Here is a 17,409-nt window from a genome sequence, read left to right as displayed (position 1 = left end):
AAACCATTTCCACTAAGATCAGGAACAAGACAAGGTTGCCCATTCTCACCACTACTATTCAACATAGTTTTGGAAGTTTTAGCCACAGCAATCAGAGAAAAAAAAGAAATAAAAGGAATCCAAATCAGAAAAGAAGAAGTAAAGCTGTCCCTGTTTGCAGATGACGTGATACTATACATAGAGAATCCTAAAGATGCTACCAGAAAACTATTAGAGCAAATCAATGAATTTGGTAAAGTAGCAGGATACAAAATTAATGCACAGAAATCTCTTGCATTCCTATACACTAATGATGAAAAATCTGAAAGTGAAATTAAGAAAACACTCCCATTTACCATTGCAACAAAGAGAATAAAATATCTAGGAATAAACCTACCTAAGGAGACAAAAGACCTGTATGCAGAAAATGATAAGACACTGATGAAAGAAATTAAAGATGATACAAATAGATGGAGAGATATACCATGTTCTTGGATTGGAAGAATCAATATTGTGAAAATGACTCTACTACCCAAAGCAATCTACAGATTCAATGCAATACCTATCAAGCTACCACTGGTATTTTTCACAGAACTAGAATAAAAAATTTCACAATTTGTATGGAAACACAAAAGACCCCGAATAGCCAAAGCAATCTTGAGAAAGAAAAACAGAGTTGGAGGAATCAGGCTCCCTGACTTCAGACTATACTACAAAGCTACAGTAATCAAGACAGTATGGTACTGGCACAAAAACAGAAATATAGATCAATGCAACAGGATAGAAAGCCCAGAGATAAACCCATGCACATATGGTCAGCTTATCTTTGATAAAGGAGGCAAGAATATACAGTGGAGAAAAGACAGTGTCTTCAATAAGTGGTGCTGGGAAAACTGGACAGCTACATGTAAAAGAAGGAAATTTAGCACTCCCTAACACCATACACAAAAATAAACTCAAAATGGATTAAAGACCTAAGTGTAAGGCCAGACACTATCAAACTCTTAGAGGAAAACATAGGCAGAACACTCTATGACATAAATCACAGCAAGATCCTTTTTGACCCACCTCCTAGAGTAATGGAAATAAAAACAAAAATAAGCAAATGGCATCTAATGAAACTTAAAAGCTTTTGCAGAGCAAAGAAAACCATAAACCAGACGAAAAGACAACCCTCAGAATGGCAGAAAATATTTGCAAATGAAGCAACTGACAAAAGATCCATCTCCAAAATTTACAAGCAGCTCATGCAGCTCAATATCAAAAAACAAACAACACAATCCAAAAATGGTCAGAAGATCTAAATAGACATTTCTCCAAAGAAGATATACAGATGGCCAACAAACACATGAAAGAATGCTCAACATCATTAATCATTAGAGAAATTCAAATCAAAACTACAATGAGATATCATCTCACACCAGTCAGAAAGGCCATATAATGAAAATATCTACAAACAATAAATGCTAGAGAGGGTGTGGAGAAAAGGGAACCCTCTTGCACTGTTGGTGGGAATGTAAATTGATAGAGCCACTATGGAGAACAGTATGGAGGGTCCTGTACAACTAAAAATACAACTACCATACGACCCAGCCATCCCACTACTGGGCATATACCCTGAGAAAACCATAATTCAAAAAGTATCATGTACCAAAATGTTCATTGCAGCTCTATTTACAATAGCCAGGACATGGAAGCAACCTAAGTGTCCATCGACAGATGAATGGATAAAGAAGATGTGGCACATATGTAGAATGGAATACTACTTAGCCATAAAAAGAAACGAAATTGAGTTTTTCATACTGAGGTGGATGGACCTAGAGTCTGTCATACAGAGTGAAGTATGTCAGAAAGAGAAAAACAAATACCGTATGCTAACACATATATATGGAATCTAAAAAACAACAAAAAAAAATCGTCATGAAGAACCTAGGCTGAGGAATGAAATAAAGACTCAGACCCACTAGAGAATGGACTTGAGAATACAGTGAGGGGGAAGTATAAGCTGGGACAAAGTGAGAGAGTTGCATGGACATATATACACTACCAAACGTAAAATAGATAGCTAGTGGGAAGCAGCCGCATAGCACAGGGAGATCAGCTCGGTGCTTTGTGACCACCTAGAGGGGTGGGATAGGGAGAGTGGGAGGGAGACGCAAGAGGGAGGAGATATGGGGATATATGTATATGTATAGCTGATTCACTTTGTTATAAAGCAGAAACTAACACACCATTGTAAAGCGATTATACTCCAATAAAGATGTTAAAAAAAAAAAGTCATTTCGTTGAAGCCATGAAACCTATGAAAAAAGCCATGCTCCCTATAAAAGCGCAACTTAAGAGACAAAATGCATCAAAAGAACTGAAAATGTGTTTCCAATTGTTATTTAATTTGGAAACAAGTGTTTCATTAGCGAAAAATCACACATTCATTAAAATGTCCTACCAGCCACTTACTCAGAAAATCTTGTATTCAGCTCTCCCACTGAATTGCAGTCGAACCATCCTATTTCCATTCTCATTATTCTCCTAAAGTACAGTTTTCTCATTTTCTGTATCTGGCGAGCTGCAGCAATTACCCAAAAGCATATCTGTAAATGGAGCAAGAAATGTTTAGCATTGTCATAAAAATAGTCATTAATTCCTTCTCTTTTCAGAAGAAAATATTTTCACTATGACAGTTGAGAAAAGGACAAAAGTAATTCACAATATGCCTCTTGTTGGGAATTAAGGTGTGAGCTCTGACATCTGCTGAAAGTGGGGCTGAGCCGATCCACTGTAAACAGGGAAGCCAGAGGCTTGGGTTTGAATCCAGCTCGGCCACTTGCAGGGTTAACCATATTAAGCTTCACTTCCCTCATGTGTAAAAGAAGGCTTATCACACCAAAAATAAATTATTGCTCTTAAATCACTACTTTTGCATGCCACTTCTGATGAATTTTTCCCCTGAGAAGCCTTCCAATAAGCATTCATACATTGTTTTCCAGCTGTTGGACAATGATTTTCAGAGAAAGTAAGACAAACATTATGACATAAGCAGGGAATCTTGCTGACAGTTTCCCCCATGCAAGCAAAATAAAACTGTCATTAAAACTCCAGTGCCAGAATGGTGAAAACTGACTCATTTCTCTTTACAACTAACACTAACTTCCTGGAATTCTTAAGTGAATGGAGAGTAGGGGGGATTTATTATTTTTCCTACGTTAGTAGGGAAAAGATGAAATACTTTTCTTCCTTAATAAGAGTTAACTCCAAGCCCTCCCATAACTGAAATCTAGGATATGGATTCAGTTTACAGAACTTGGGTTGGACTGCAGTTTGGTGTGACTTTAGCAAAAACAGAGAAAAAGAAAGTCAAGCTTGCTTTCCTCCAACTCCCTACTCCCAGCTTTTTCCAGGTACGAAGAAGGTTCGTACTTGCTCTCCCTGTACGAACACACCCACAGCTGTCTATTTCTGAGTTTAGACGAGAGGATGAAGCAGGAAGGGCAGGGGAGAACAAGACACTGGAGCTAAAAGTCTATTCTCCATTTCTCTGGACAAGCGTTCCTCCCCAACTGAGAGGAAGACTCCTTCCCCACCGTCTATTGTCTGCCTGAAATAAAGCTGTAGTCCTTGGGGCTTCTGAATAGCTTTAAAGAACACACTTTGCATTTCATTGTCACGTCTTTGAACCCAGCTGCTGATCTATAAATAAAATGGAGGCGTCACTAACTTGAATATATCCTGTGACAAGTACCGCGACAGCGATGCCAGCATAGTAACTGGCAAACTTGACCATTTCACTTTCAATGTCCAGAAACCTTCAAAAGAGGGAAAAAATGGTAAGACTCACAGGTAGGATCTAGCTAACAAAGATTGCATTTGTGAGTACAGAGGAATTTAAAATATACATATTGTATGTTTCTATTAAATATGGGTAAGGCGTTTTACCTGTGTAGAATTGCAATCAATCGAAATCCCCAAACAGACCTCATGGTATCCACCATAGCAAAGATGCCTACCTCCTTCATTTTTACAGGCAGAGATGCGAGGGTTGTGAAATAATTCATGGGCATTTGTTGGAAGACAGGGGACCCTAGATGACAGCCCAGAGCTCTGTCCACTGAGGCCCCTTTCACTCATGCTCATCATTAGTGGTAGTGCAATCACAGCTAGAGAAATGTTCTAAAAAGCCAGACAAGTGTCTGGAAAGGCACAGGTAGAGAGATGTGTGCTGTAAATCAGGAGGCTTACTGTTACCTGTCCAGCAATCTTAAGCCAGCTTTTCAACTCCTTCCTCTCTCAGAGTAACACTAGGAGAAATGTGTGTGTCATCTTCCCATAGAGAGAGAAAAACACTTTATTAACCCAGTCTTCATGCTGACCAGAGCCCAGGAATCCTCGCTCCCCAGGACAATTTCTAAATTGTCAAAGAACTTGTGGGAAAGCAAGAAAACTACACAGTATTTTCCCATAACAAGTATCACACTGTGACACAGGGTTTGGAACTGGCAGGGGCAGGGAGGGGAGAAAAAATGATTCTGAAATCACTTTCAGGAAATAAGAAATTTTATCATTAAAAAATTAACATATTGGTTGTTGATATACCCGATCCTCAGGGATAAGCTAGATGATGTCCATTTCTTTAGAGAATCAGAAAGTAGCATCTTTAGCCTAGATGCTCTCAGTCTACCAGCTTTCTATCAGATCTTCCTTTTGTGACCCAAGCTTGAATTGTTCTCTCCCTCTACTGAACTCAGACCAAGTATTTAAGTATAATTTATTTAATTCAGAACGAACTATTATTCCATGGCAGATTTTATTGCCATCTTGCACTATTATTCAATATTTTTATTGAATATATTTATATCGAGTATATTCATGTTTCTCTTGCTAGTAAATTGCAAGCTACTTGACAACAAAGACTAGGTAAGCTGCTTGCTCTCACTCCCGAAGCCTGATACAATACCTTACACATTAAGTAGGTACTCAGTGAATGTTTCTTGACTTTTCTTTCACTTGCAAAATACTAATGAGGAAGGGAAACAACTGCCTTGGTCAACCCCTCTGACAATCTCCAAACCAGCTAATATGTCTGTGTTCACCACATTCCCAGTCTTTCATGATGATTTAAGGGAACCCCCAGAATGAAAAAGATCTAGAAAGTCATAAACTTGTATACAAGTATCCATGATCAGAGGCCCTTACAAAAGCTAAGTATCTTTGTATAGACTGTACAATGCAGTATTTATGAGTAAAGACTTCTAATGTATAAATGAGTGCATAATATATATGCTATTGATACTATGTATAAAATAGATAACTGATGAGAACCTACTGTATAGCATAGGGAACTCCACTCAGTGCTTTGCGGTGACCTAAATGGGAAGGAAATCCTAAAAAGAGGGTATATACGTATACGTATAGCTGATTCACTTTGCTGTACAGTAGAAACTAACACAACATTGTAAAGCAACTATACTCCAATTAAAAATTTTTTAAAAAATAACTGAGTGCATACTCTTGGTTTCTGTTTGTGAAATAAAATTTGGGTGTCCAAAAACAGAAAACTATGAGCATTTGTCAAAAAGTTTTCCTTAGATTCCTTGTGGTGCATTTATTTTACAGACACTGTAAGCAGAGGTGAGAGTGCCTGTCGTGAAAAATGCAGCTGCCAGTCATGAATGAATGTACTCGACTAAGAGCCCTGAGCACTGACCCAGCTGTGGGATTTACTGGAGCAAAGTTCAGGAACATTACATCACTGTCGGGGGGTGTGGATAGGACATGTGTAGTTTGTGATTGTTTTCACTCCTGAGGTACCCCAGAGATGAATGGTTAACTCACTTCTATTTGATTCTGGGAAGAAGTCATTAGAGTCATTAGAGTTTTAAAGACTACTTGGGAATATTTCTGGGACAACAGAGCAAACCTATCAGAAAAACTGATAGGAAGGAAAAGGGGACGTCAACTTGGTTCCTTTGACTGCACATCAGACTTCATCATCTGCATGGTGGAAAGCTCTTGTGGTTATAAAATCCTAATAAGGATTCTGTAAAGTTTACAGGTTATTTGGACCACAGACTGTCTTTCTTTTCAACAAAAAGAAAAACAAAACAAAATTGATACATGCCTACTTGGATAAATTAAGATTCCCCTGACGCATTTGTTGAAGAGAGAAGAGGGGAGAGAAATGACAATTAGAAGGAAAAGGTAAAAGATATTTAACAACGATATGAGGTCTTTATGACAAGGTGCATTGCCTCACCAGGAGCGTTCCTTTCAATGGTTCTGATGCCCTGTAGACCCAGTAGCATTGAAACCTTAGAGTGCATATCAGTGTCAACCCAAACTGGCAGAAATGTGTCCATATCCTACTTCCAAAATGTTGAAAGGTCCATGTTCATTAATGCATGGGACATTGACCTATGGACAAATGGTTTATCACTGGGTAAAGTTGCTTTATAGAATACCCACACACTAGGGTAGCATATTGCCAGAATGGCTAATGCAATTGTGAGAAATATTACAGAGACATTATATATGCCCTTTATCTAATTTTCCCCCAATGGTAACATCTTGCAAAACTATAGGACAATATCACAACCAGGATGTTGACACCGATACAATGAAGAGCAGAATATTCTCATCATTCAAAGATTCCTCTTGTTGCCCTTTGATATATACACATACTTCCATCTTTCTCACATTTCTGGAGGCCAGAGGTCTGAAATCAGCTTCACTGGGTTGAAATTCAGGTGCTGACGGGGTTGTACTTTCTCCAAAGGCTCTAGGGAAGAATTTGTTTCTTCCCTCTTCCAGCTTCTGGTAGCTACTGGCATTCCTGAGCTTGGGACATCACTTCAAACTCCTCCTTGATAGTCACCTTGCCTCTTTTTTTCTCTCTATAGTCAAATCTCCCTCCGCCTCTTTTTAGTAACTGTCCCTTTAAAAAATACTAGTGATTGCATTTAGGGCCCACCTGGGTAATCCAGTGTAATCTCCCCCAACCCAAGATCTTTAAGTTAATCACACCTGCATAGACTCTTTTTTCCATAAAAGGTAACATTTGCAGATTCCAGGGATATCCTACATATTTTGGGGGGCCATTATTCAGCCTACTGGAGCTACAGTCAAAATATAGATACTGGGGCTTCCCTGGTGGAACAGTGGTTAAGAATCCGCCTGCCAATGCAGGGTACACGGGTTTGAGCCCTGGTCCGGGAAGATCTCACATGCCGCGGAGCAACTAAGCCCATGCGCCACAACTACTGAGCCTGCACTCTAGAGCCTGCGTGCCACAGCTACTGAAGCCCACTGTGCCTAGAGCCCATGGTCCGCAACAAGAGAAGCCACCGCAATGAGAAACCTGGGCACCGCAACGAAGAGTAGCCCCCCGCTCAACACAACTAGAGAAAGCCCGCACGCAGTAACAAAGACCCAATGCAATCAAAAATAAATAAATTAATTAATTTTTTAAAATATAGATACTATTAAGTGTTGGTAAGAATGTGAAGAAATTGGAAGCCTCACACATGTTAGTGGGAATGTAAAATGGTACAGCCACTTTGAAAACAGTCTGGAAGTTCTGCAAATGGTTAAACATTTATTTATCATATGACCCAGAAATTCCACTCCTAGGTATATACTCAAGAGAATTGAAAACATATGTCCACAGGAAACCTTGTACATAAATATCCATAGCAGCATCATTTGTAATAACCAAAAAGAGGAAGCAACTCAAATGTCCATCAACTGATGAATGGATAAATCCACTCATTATATCCACACTATAAATGTATTATATCCATACAATGAAATATTATTCATCAATAAAAAGAAAGGAAGTATGATTCATGCTACAACGTGGATGAACCTTGGAAACATTAGGTTAAGTCAAAGAAGCTAGTCACAAAGGACCACATATTATATGATTCCATTTTCATGAAATGTCCAAAATAGGCAAATCTACAGAGACAGAAAGTAGATTAGTGGTTATCTAGGGCTGAGGGGGGATGGGGAATTGGGGAGTGAAATTTAAGGGATATGGGGTAGGGGGGTTGTGTGCTAATAAAAATGTTCTAAAATTGATTGTGGTGATGAATGCACAGCTCTATGGATATACTAAAAACTATTGAGTTTTATACTTTAAGTGGGTGAATTTTATGGTATGTGAATTGTATCTCAATAAAGCTGTTTTTCAAAGTACATTGTCTTACAGTGTCTAACTTCAAAATAGTACTTGAGTGCATAAGCTAAATGTACATTGCTAAGAAAATAGACTGAAATCCAAGAGAAAGTACAGACTTGGATTTTTGCATCGATGCATCCATATGTGGGGCAGGTAAGGACACAAACTTCCCAATGGCTGTGGTAGTGAGCCTCCAAGGAGCTTGATTGTTTTTGTCTCCTGGTATTCACAGTCTTGAGTAATCCTCACCAAAATTATACCAGGGCTGGTCTGTGTGACCAACAGAAAATGGCAGAAATGATAGTATGTCACTTCCACAATTAAGTTACAAGACATTGTAGCCTCCATTTGAGCGTCTACACTTTAACTGGGTAAAAAAAAAGAAAAGTATGGGGCTTCCCTGGTGGCGCAGTGGTTAAGAATCCGCCTGCCAATGCAGGGGACACAGGTTCGAGCCCTGGCGTGGGAAGATCTCACATGCCATGGAACAACTAAGCCCGTGCAACCACAGCTACTGAGCCTGTGCTCTAGAGCTCATGTGCCACAACTACTGAGCCCACGTGCCACAACTACTGAAGCCGATGTGCCTAGGGCCCATGCTCCACAACAAGAGAAGCCACTGCAATGAGAAACCCACACACCGCAACAAAGAGTGGCCCCCGGCTCGCTGCAACCAGAGAAAGCCCACGCACAGCAACAAAGACCCAACACAGCCAGAAAGAAAGAAAGAAAGAAAGAAAGAATTTCCTTCTTTCTTCTTCTTTCATTCTGTTACCCCATTATTTGACTATTCTGAGCAAATAAATTCTGAGAAGCTACTCAGGAGGCCTAACGTTCTGTAATCCTTTTTAGCCTTATTCACCAAGAGCCATTTGGAAGGAGGCTCTAGCCTAAAATTCCATCCAATGGCTTACAGTTGGTATGTGGAAACCAATACAATGAAAGAGAAAGTCCAGCTCCTACATTATACATGCATGCTTATGTTGATAAAATCATTGAGTTGCCTTGTATAGTTCAAGACCAACACACCAATTATAATAGGTGGAGACATTGTACTTTTAATGATATACTTTTTCCAAGAAAGAAAGTTGTGAAAGAGTTGGGTAATTTTGGAGGCATGTTTACTACTTACAGGTAAGAAAATGTCCCCTCCCTCTCTTCTGTCCCACCCAAGTCCATTTTCACAGTGATCTTACCACACGAAATCTAAACGTTTATTCAGAAGTGCACAAACAGTATTCATGTCAATGACCACAATAGCTCACGATTAAAATATTTAACTCGTCAATGGAGTTGCTGGTAAAGGAAAGGCCTGAGAAAGGTGTTGTCTACACAATCAAATATCTATTTACATGTTTGGTATCATGTGAATTCAGCCAAAGCCAAGGAATTTCTGAAAACCCCTATTTGCTCTGAATTATTTGCTCACTCTCAAGTATAGGACCCAGTAAAAATGAATAAAGTAATGGGTAGCCACGGTGAATTCCTTTCTAATGGATGCCAGTGATGCAGACGTTAAAGGCAGATTCATTCTTTAGTTCATCTAATAAATATTTATGAGCATTTGAGACAAAATATGTCTCAAATTTTGGTCCCTCTAACATTTATTTCCAATTTTTAAGACATAACAGGATATACTTTCAGGAATTTTCCCTTGAAGAATTTATCTTCATGCGTTATTAATGATTGGGGTCAATTTACATCATACATAAGTCTGAATGGATTTTTTTCAAAGGGGGAAAACGGATTAGCTTACATTTTGTAGTCATACCACTCTGTAAAAATCGTTCAATTCTGTTCCCCAACATAAATGAAAGACTTAAAAGACTGTCATTGGGAATTCCCTGGCTGTCCAGTGGTTAGAACTCTGCGCTTTCACTGCTGAGGGCTCGGGTTCGATCCCTGGTTGGGGAACTAAGATCCTGCAAGCCACGTGGTACAGCCAAAATAATAATAATAATAATAATACTGTCATTGAAGACAGTCTCTCTTTTACGCAAATTGTTCTGAGTGTTACTTCCAAATTTAGAAGAGAAATATACATATTTAGACATTGGAAATTTATTTCTTATGAGTAGGCTTATTATTTGTTAAGTCTAATTCTGCACATTGTATGTTATCCTGTACTTTCCTGTCAAGTGCTAACCAGTTTATAACTACGTACTTATCTGCATGGTCGTTGATTTCATTATGGTCTCACCAACTAGACCCAAGCTCCACAAATACAAGGACCATGATTCATAAGGTACCACTGAATCCATGATGCTTACACATTTTCCTGGTACATAATTGGTGTTCCAAAAATTTTGGTTAAATTAGTAAATGAATGAAAGATGCTAACAACAAATAATATTATGGAAGAACATCAGTGATTTAGAAGGATTTGTCATAATCTGGAATCAAGTCTGTAGAAACATTTTTAAATGAAGGAGAAAAATATAAATTCACTTGGGGGTGCCATTCCAAGTGTCTTTCTAGCTAGGATGTGCCCTGCCCTTGGTTCTTGAACCTGAGTGGGTTCATACGTGCAAATGAGCTTGTTCTGGCCCTGAGGCAGCATGAGGCAGGCTGCAAATTCCATGCTATGACAGTGAATCAACTCTGTGTACACTACAGACTCACTGATTACAAGGCAGCCTGTCGGGCTTATCACAGACAGAACAGGAGCATGGTGAGCTCTGGTTAATTCTGCATGGCTGTCTTCTATTCATAGCACCATATCACTCTTCCACAGAAACTCAACTGCTAACTGAGACCAACGGCCCCTATTCCAAGTCCTAGAGCACAGGAATGATGAAATTCCTATTGCAGAGAGAAGGCTGGGGATCAAGTGAGTCATCTGGCGTGGCCACAGCAGCTGAGGAACAGAAGGGAGGAGAGGGAGGAAGGAAGGAAGGAAGGAAGGAAGGAAGGAAGAAAGAAAGAAAGAAAGAAAAGAAAGAAAGAAAGAAAGAAAGAAAGAAAGAAAGAAAGAAAGAAAGAAAGAAAGAAAGGAAAAAAGAAAGAAAGAAAGAAAGAAAGAAAGAAAGAAAAAGAAAGAAAGAAAGAAAGGAAGGAAGGAAGGAAGGAAGGAAGAAAAGAAGGAGGGAGGGAGGGAGGGAGGGAGGGAGGAGGAAACAGGAAAGAGGAAAAAGGAAGTCTTGGATATGAGACATGACAAGGACTCAAGTAAAATTCATGGGTCATCCTCCAACTGCATCAAGTATTGGTAGTGTCATCCTCAAGCCTGTGGTCTACAAAGTGGTGAAATCTGGGTGATGTATTTAATGAGCAATTTCCAGTTCTGGGTTTTGCTGTTGTTGTTATTAAGCTTTAAAAATCCGGTAGGACAGGAAGAACTTCAGGGCAGAGTAATTTATAGAAATAAGGGTAAATTTATGTTTCTTTTTGCTCTGTGTTAGACACCACTCCAGCTCAGTCCATCAGGTTCTCTTCACACATTTTGAATTACAATCTAAGATACAAGCCAAAAAAGTGAAAAGTAAAAAATAGCAGCCTACCCACAGCGCGTTCCATTTGTCACGTTCTGGTAGAGGGAGCTGTTGGTCCATACTATCGTGTTATTCACACATGCTTTTCCAGGGATCTTGAGTTCTTGTAATTCCATGTCATACTCAATAGAAACATCTGTCATTGTGCCAAAAATCAGTAGCACGCCTGGATAGGCTACTCCATGGAGAAATGCACATAAACTTCCCACAGACATCAGCCAAATGTCAGTCTTTGAAGAAAATCGAAACTTGAAAAACAAAGGATTCAGAGATCATCTATGGGTGAAAAGCAGGAGAGGTAGGAGGACTATTTAATTTTAGTTACTAGATTCTGATAAATAGTATTCAACACCAAGTCTTAAGGGAATCATCTTAATCGAAAGGTAGAGTTCTCACTAATATTGAAATAAACGGTATGTCGATTATCTAAATCATTAGACTCTTACATTGTTAGTTCATGTTATCTCTCTCCTAGTCTCTTAATTCATTCTCTTTATCTCAGGAGCTGACTTTAGTTCTTAGATATTCATTCCCAGCTTAAGGGGGAAACAATCACTGGCACAGATGCTATTGCCATGTAGATATTCTGTGTGGATTATTCAGCAATTGTATAAATTGGCTCCCAGAACGGATACTGACAATGAAGAGTGCCTGTTTGTGCCCAGAAATGCCTCCACTCTGCAAATTTGAGAAAAATACCTACACTATGGAATTTCTAAAGACGTCATAAGAATAAGTATACATGACGTGATTACTATGATAATTTTCCTTACTAAAATGATAATTAGGGGTTTAGAGATTATCTTCTACAACACTTTTATGATCTACCAGATAGAATTTGTGTGTTTAATCAGCAATAAATTTCTAATTGCTATTCAACATGTTATCACGTAGACAGTTTATGACTGAAAAAGTGATCATTGTAGTTAAAAAACCTGCCAATGTGACTATAACATTTCCTCCGCCACTTGAACAACTCACAGTGGCAAAACCTGTGCCATAAATCAGCACAGCTTTATTACCAATTGAAAGAAGCCAATTTGACTGCTGCCACCTTTCTTCTTCTTATCTTCTAACCTGAGGAGGAAAACACAGGGGTTTAAAGACCATCCTTTCCAAAACAATGAGAAATTCTTCCTATATGGTGATTTTATGAGTCATTCTTTAGTAAGAAAGAAAGCCCCCACTAGCTGTGAAATTCTTTCCAAAACTGGTATCTTAAAAACTAACCAGGGGGCTTCCCTGGTGGCCCAGTGGTTAAGAATCCGGGTTCGAGCCCTGGTCCGGGAAGATCCCACATGCCGCGGAGCAACTAAGCCCATGCACCACAACTACTGAGCCTGCACTCTAGAGCCTTCGAGCCACAGCTACTGAAGCCCGCGAGCTGAGACCCTGTGCTCCGCAACAAGAGAAGCCACCATAATGAGAAGCCCGTGCACTGCAACGAAGACCCAACGCAGCCAAAAATAAATAAATAAATTTATTTTTAAAAAACTAAAACAAAAACTACCAACAATGACCTACTGTATAGCACAGGGAATTCTGCTCAATATTCTGTAATGGCCTAAATGGGAAAAGAATTTGAAAAGGAATAGATACATTTATAAGTATAGCTGAACCACTTTGTTGTGAAACTAGCACAGCATTGTTAATCAACTATACTCCAATATAAAATAAAAAAAATTTTTAAACTGGCTATTACTTTCAGATTTACCTCTTCTAGAGATTTCAGTATAGCTGTATCTCTTGTTCAGTAGAGATTCACTGAGGTCTTTCTGAGAGGTGCTAAGAAAAAATTAAAAGTACTCTGTATTCCCTGTTACAGTAGCAAATAACTATTGGACCTCAGCTTTGAATCTCGGCCTCTTTCCACCTACATTTCCCTATAAGTTGAGGTGGTTGGTTATCTGATTTATAGCTTCCTTCTCGCACTTAAAAATTTTACAACTACATTAAATATGACAAAAAATTTTAAAAAAACTCGCATACTTCCCATAAACTCATATTTACTTATTATTTCTTATTCATTTTATTGCTCATAAAATTGTACTCAACCCATCCTTGAACTTTTCAACTCCAGGGATCTCCACTTCACCTGAGTCATCCATTCACGAATATACCCCAGGTCTTGTTTTCACCAGGAACTAGTCTACTCTATCGGCTCTTTGGGACTGAGCATGCATCTTGTTTTCTCACTTCCTTCCTCCTTCTATACCTATTTGTCATCTCAGTTGAGACCCGCAGTCCTTTAAACTCTCCATTTACTTACAATCACTAAACCCCATCAAGATGTTGCTTCCTTACTCAGGCATCCTAAGTCCCACTGCTGGCCATTTGGACCACACTTTCACCATCATCCTCAATCCTTTTCCCCAAATCCATCCTTGGAAACCCCACCTCTGCATTCAGCTAGCTGTTCCCCCATCTCTTCCTGAAGCCAGGCTGCTGGGCCTGCTAGAGACAACCTCTCCACCATCTGAAAGGTGCTGCACATGCTGTGCTTAGCACTTGGCTGCCCTAAGCTTCCCTTCCAGCTCAGAGTAGAATCACAGATCCTTGCTGACACATCCACAGCCCTCCGTGGTCTGGCCAGTTGACTCTCTGACCTTGTTTTCTCCTACTTCACTCCAATTTTCACCACCCGAGCCACCTGGCCTCTTTGCTGACTTTTGTCCATGCCAAATTTGTTCCCACCTCTGGGTGTTTGCACTTGCTACTTCCTCTCACCAAAATGCTCTTTCTTCAGATATCTGCATGGCCAACTCCCTCACCTCCTTCATACCTTCTCTCCAAAGTCACCTTCTCAATGGAACCTTCCATGGCCAAAGTCTTTAAAGTTTCAACTCTCCCCTACATCATTTCAAATCTCCATTTCCTTGTTTACTTGTTTCTTCTTAGAAAGGGAGTGATAAATTATCACTAGCTCCCATGCTATATATTTTATTTATTTATAGTGTTTATTATGTATCCTTCATTAAGGGAGGGAGCTCTTCAAGGGCATGTGAGTTCCTCAAGGACAGAGATTTTTGCCTACTTTGTTCTTTTCTATATCCTCAGCACCTAAGCCCAGTAGGTCCTCAATTAATATTTGTGAAATGAATGAATGAATGAATGAGTATGGTCTCCAACCTCAGCTCAACCCACAGCACTGTACTTCATCCCTCTACAGATTGTTCCCATTCCCCTCAGCAGCTTTATCAAATTTTCACTGTCATCTTCTCATCCTACGTTACCACACTTATCAGGAGAAAGGTTCGTATCCTCTAAAAACCAAAGCACTCAGTCAGCTTTCCTGCTCATCCTCATTGCAGCTCATTCATCAGCATCCATCCCCTCTTCCATCTCTTTCCCACCCCGTGAGAAAGAATGGTTATTCTGCACCCAGCTGACCCTACCTTCCAAGTCCAAAGCTAATGTTACCACAACTACCACCTCCCTCTGCCATGAATTACTTAAAATGTCTTAAATACCTTCAACCTCTCCCTTTCCACCACCTCTATTTCAGAAACTTAGCTGGTACCTCCTTGTTTTCTAAATTAGACTCCTTTAATTCTGCCCTCATGCCGAGTATGATGAAGTGGCATTTGTTTTATAAGAGAATTTAAACTCTTAAAGAGAAACATCTAATAATTACATTTTAGGTTTCTACTATTTGCTTTTGGGAAGAATTGGGCTTTCTTCTCTGTGCCCATGAAATCATACTTGTCCAATTTTTCCTCTGCTCATTTAGGTCAGAAATTCTGTGGTGTTCCTGGACATACAAGGGAGATTTGGGCCTAATCCAGAAGGAATATTCCCAAAGGTTTTTGAAATCAAATTACAGTAATGTTTTAAAGAGATAAAGAATGGATTATATATACCATTTTGTAGGCAGTGCAATGTGTGAAAAATATTGCTTCTGCTTTGTGCCTTTTATGGGAATATTAGGAAATTATTTTGAAGATGTGATGCATTGTTGAGTAGTCACTTACTTTGATTTCTTATCATTGTCATCTGTCAGGATAAAAACAATACATAAAGCAGTTAATAATAATGACAAAATGAAACATAGTCATTAAATATTTTGCTCTGGAAAACCATTTCTATAATTACTTTTATTCATGGAATAATGCAAAATAATTATTTGCTTTTTCATCTCTCTCTCTCCATATTATAGAAGACATTTTTTTCACATTCAGGACTGCTGCCTTGACTACGTTTCTTGACTTTTCTCCAGAAAATGAAATCTTTTTACCTTCTGGATGTCAACTAAAGACCAACATTTCTAAATTAGCTAAAGAAAGTCTGATTTTTTGAACTACCAAATAAAATGAATATTTATTTCTTGTTTGGTTCTTTATAAACATCAGAATTTGTCTACTTAAAATGCGGACCACAAATCAACTAAACAATAAGATATCATTGACACCCCCATGCCAGCAGAAGCCATAGGATTTAGCCACATACTATTTTCCCCAGCATAGGTCAGAGCAGACGGAGGGGAGGAGGTGAAAGTGGGCGCTCAGGGTCCTGAGTGTAGGGAAACCACAAGGAAAGGAACCCGAGGTGCTAATGCCAACCATTGTCATAGGACAGCACATCCTGGTTCCCCTGGCATTTAAATTTCATGTCATTTCATTTCATTAAGAGTAAAGACGTGGGGCTTCCCTGGTGGCGCAGTGGTTGAGAGTCCGCCTGCCGATGCAGGGGACACAGGTTCGTGCCCTGGTCCGGGAGGATCCCACAAGCCGCGGAACGGCTGGGCCTGTGAGCCATGGCCGCTGAGCCTGCGCGTCCGGAGCCTGTGCTCCGCAACGGGAGAGGCCACAACAGTGAGAGGCCCGCGTACCGCAAAAAAAAAAAAAAAAAAAAAAAAAAAAGTAAAGACGCATTACAGTGTAGATAGAGATTAACCTCTTAGGTTTGGGAATCAGAACCAGATTAGGATTACGGCTCCATTAATTATTAGTCACACAATCTTTGCCAAGTTTTCAAAAATGTATCCAACTCTCTGTTTCCTCTTCTATAAAATGTAAAATAATAGGGTTTAAAAAAATAATAATAATAGCTTAGAATCATCTGCCCTCACTACACACCATGTACTAGTGCTACACACATTACCTCACTCTGGCCAGCAGAGTCTTTGTACTGTTCCTCTCAGGGAGCAACGCTCACTAAACATTTACTACTATAATCAATTATAACAATATACGAATAAAGGTAATAATAATAGCCAGTGCTAGAACAACCCTACTCTACCCAGGGAAGAGATATTTATAGGTGAGATGCTTTCACTCACCCAGGATTTGTGCATTCTTACCTAGCACTCTCAGCCATTCCACTAGATGGATTCTAGGGAGAAACACCTAGAGTACGTTAGAAGACCATCCAGTAACAGTTCTACTTATTGCCATTGATTTTTCTCTTCTCCTTAAACCTTCACTAGCTTGTTCCACTTTTGTTCTCACCTCTCTTTGTACAAGAGACAGTAAGAGAAAAAAGCCACTTACATGATCTATCTGACTCAAAACCATGATTGTCCTCTCCAGATTTCTTCACGCTGCGAAGAATTACTGAGTCAGACATGGTAATTGCAGTCCACAGCCAACAACTCTAGAAAATAAAATAAAAGAATCATTGCGATTATTATTTATTTTCTCCTCCTTAACCAAAGTAGCCAAGTGAAAGAATAATTTGGTTCAAGAAATTCTCTTCATTAACAATCTCAGACAAAAGTAGATTTTTTAAATTGGTTAATAACCCCATGAAAGAGTCTAATTATTAGGA

At 39.3% G+C, this 17,409-nt stretch overlaps 1 protein-coding gene across 3 annotated transcripts in view; it reads right to left on the bottom strand.

Moving 5' to 3' along the window:
- Positions 1-17,208, bottom strand: part of ABCB11 (ATP binding cassette subfamily B member 11) — an 86,249-nt gene extending 69,041 nt beyond the window's left edge. For all 3 annotated transcript variants that reach the window (XM_019923346.3, XM_019923347.3, XM_019923345.3), the window contains exons 1-6: positions 17,133-17,208; positions 15,615-15,636; positions 12,666-12,720; positions 11,653-11,891; positions 3,695-3,782; positions 2,437-2,570 (exon numbers count right to left, since the gene is read on the bottom strand). In XM_019923346.3, coding sequence (XP_019778905.2) covers positions 2,437-2,570; positions 3,695-3,782; positions 11,653-11,891; positions 12,666-12,720; positions 15,615-15,636; positions 17,133-17,208 — 614 coding nt within the window. The remainder of the gene's footprint in view (positions 1-2,436; positions 2,571-3,694; positions 3,783-11,652; positions 11,892-12,665; positions 12,721-15,614; positions 15,637-17,132) is intronic.
- Positions 17,209-17,409: the final 201 nt, after the last annotated feature.

The sequence above is a fragment of the Tursiops truncatus genome, chromosome 7 (assembly GCF_011762595.2).
Source record: "Tursiops truncatus isolate mTurTru1 chromosome 7, mTurTru1.mat.Y, whole genome shotgun sequence".
Taxonomy (NCBI): Eukaryota; Metazoa; Chordata; class Mammalia; order Artiodactyla; family Delphinidae; genus Tursiops; species Tursiops truncatus.
The sequence above is the reverse complement of the archived record's forward strand: the minus strand, read 5'-3'. Positions and strand labels throughout refer to the sequence as shown.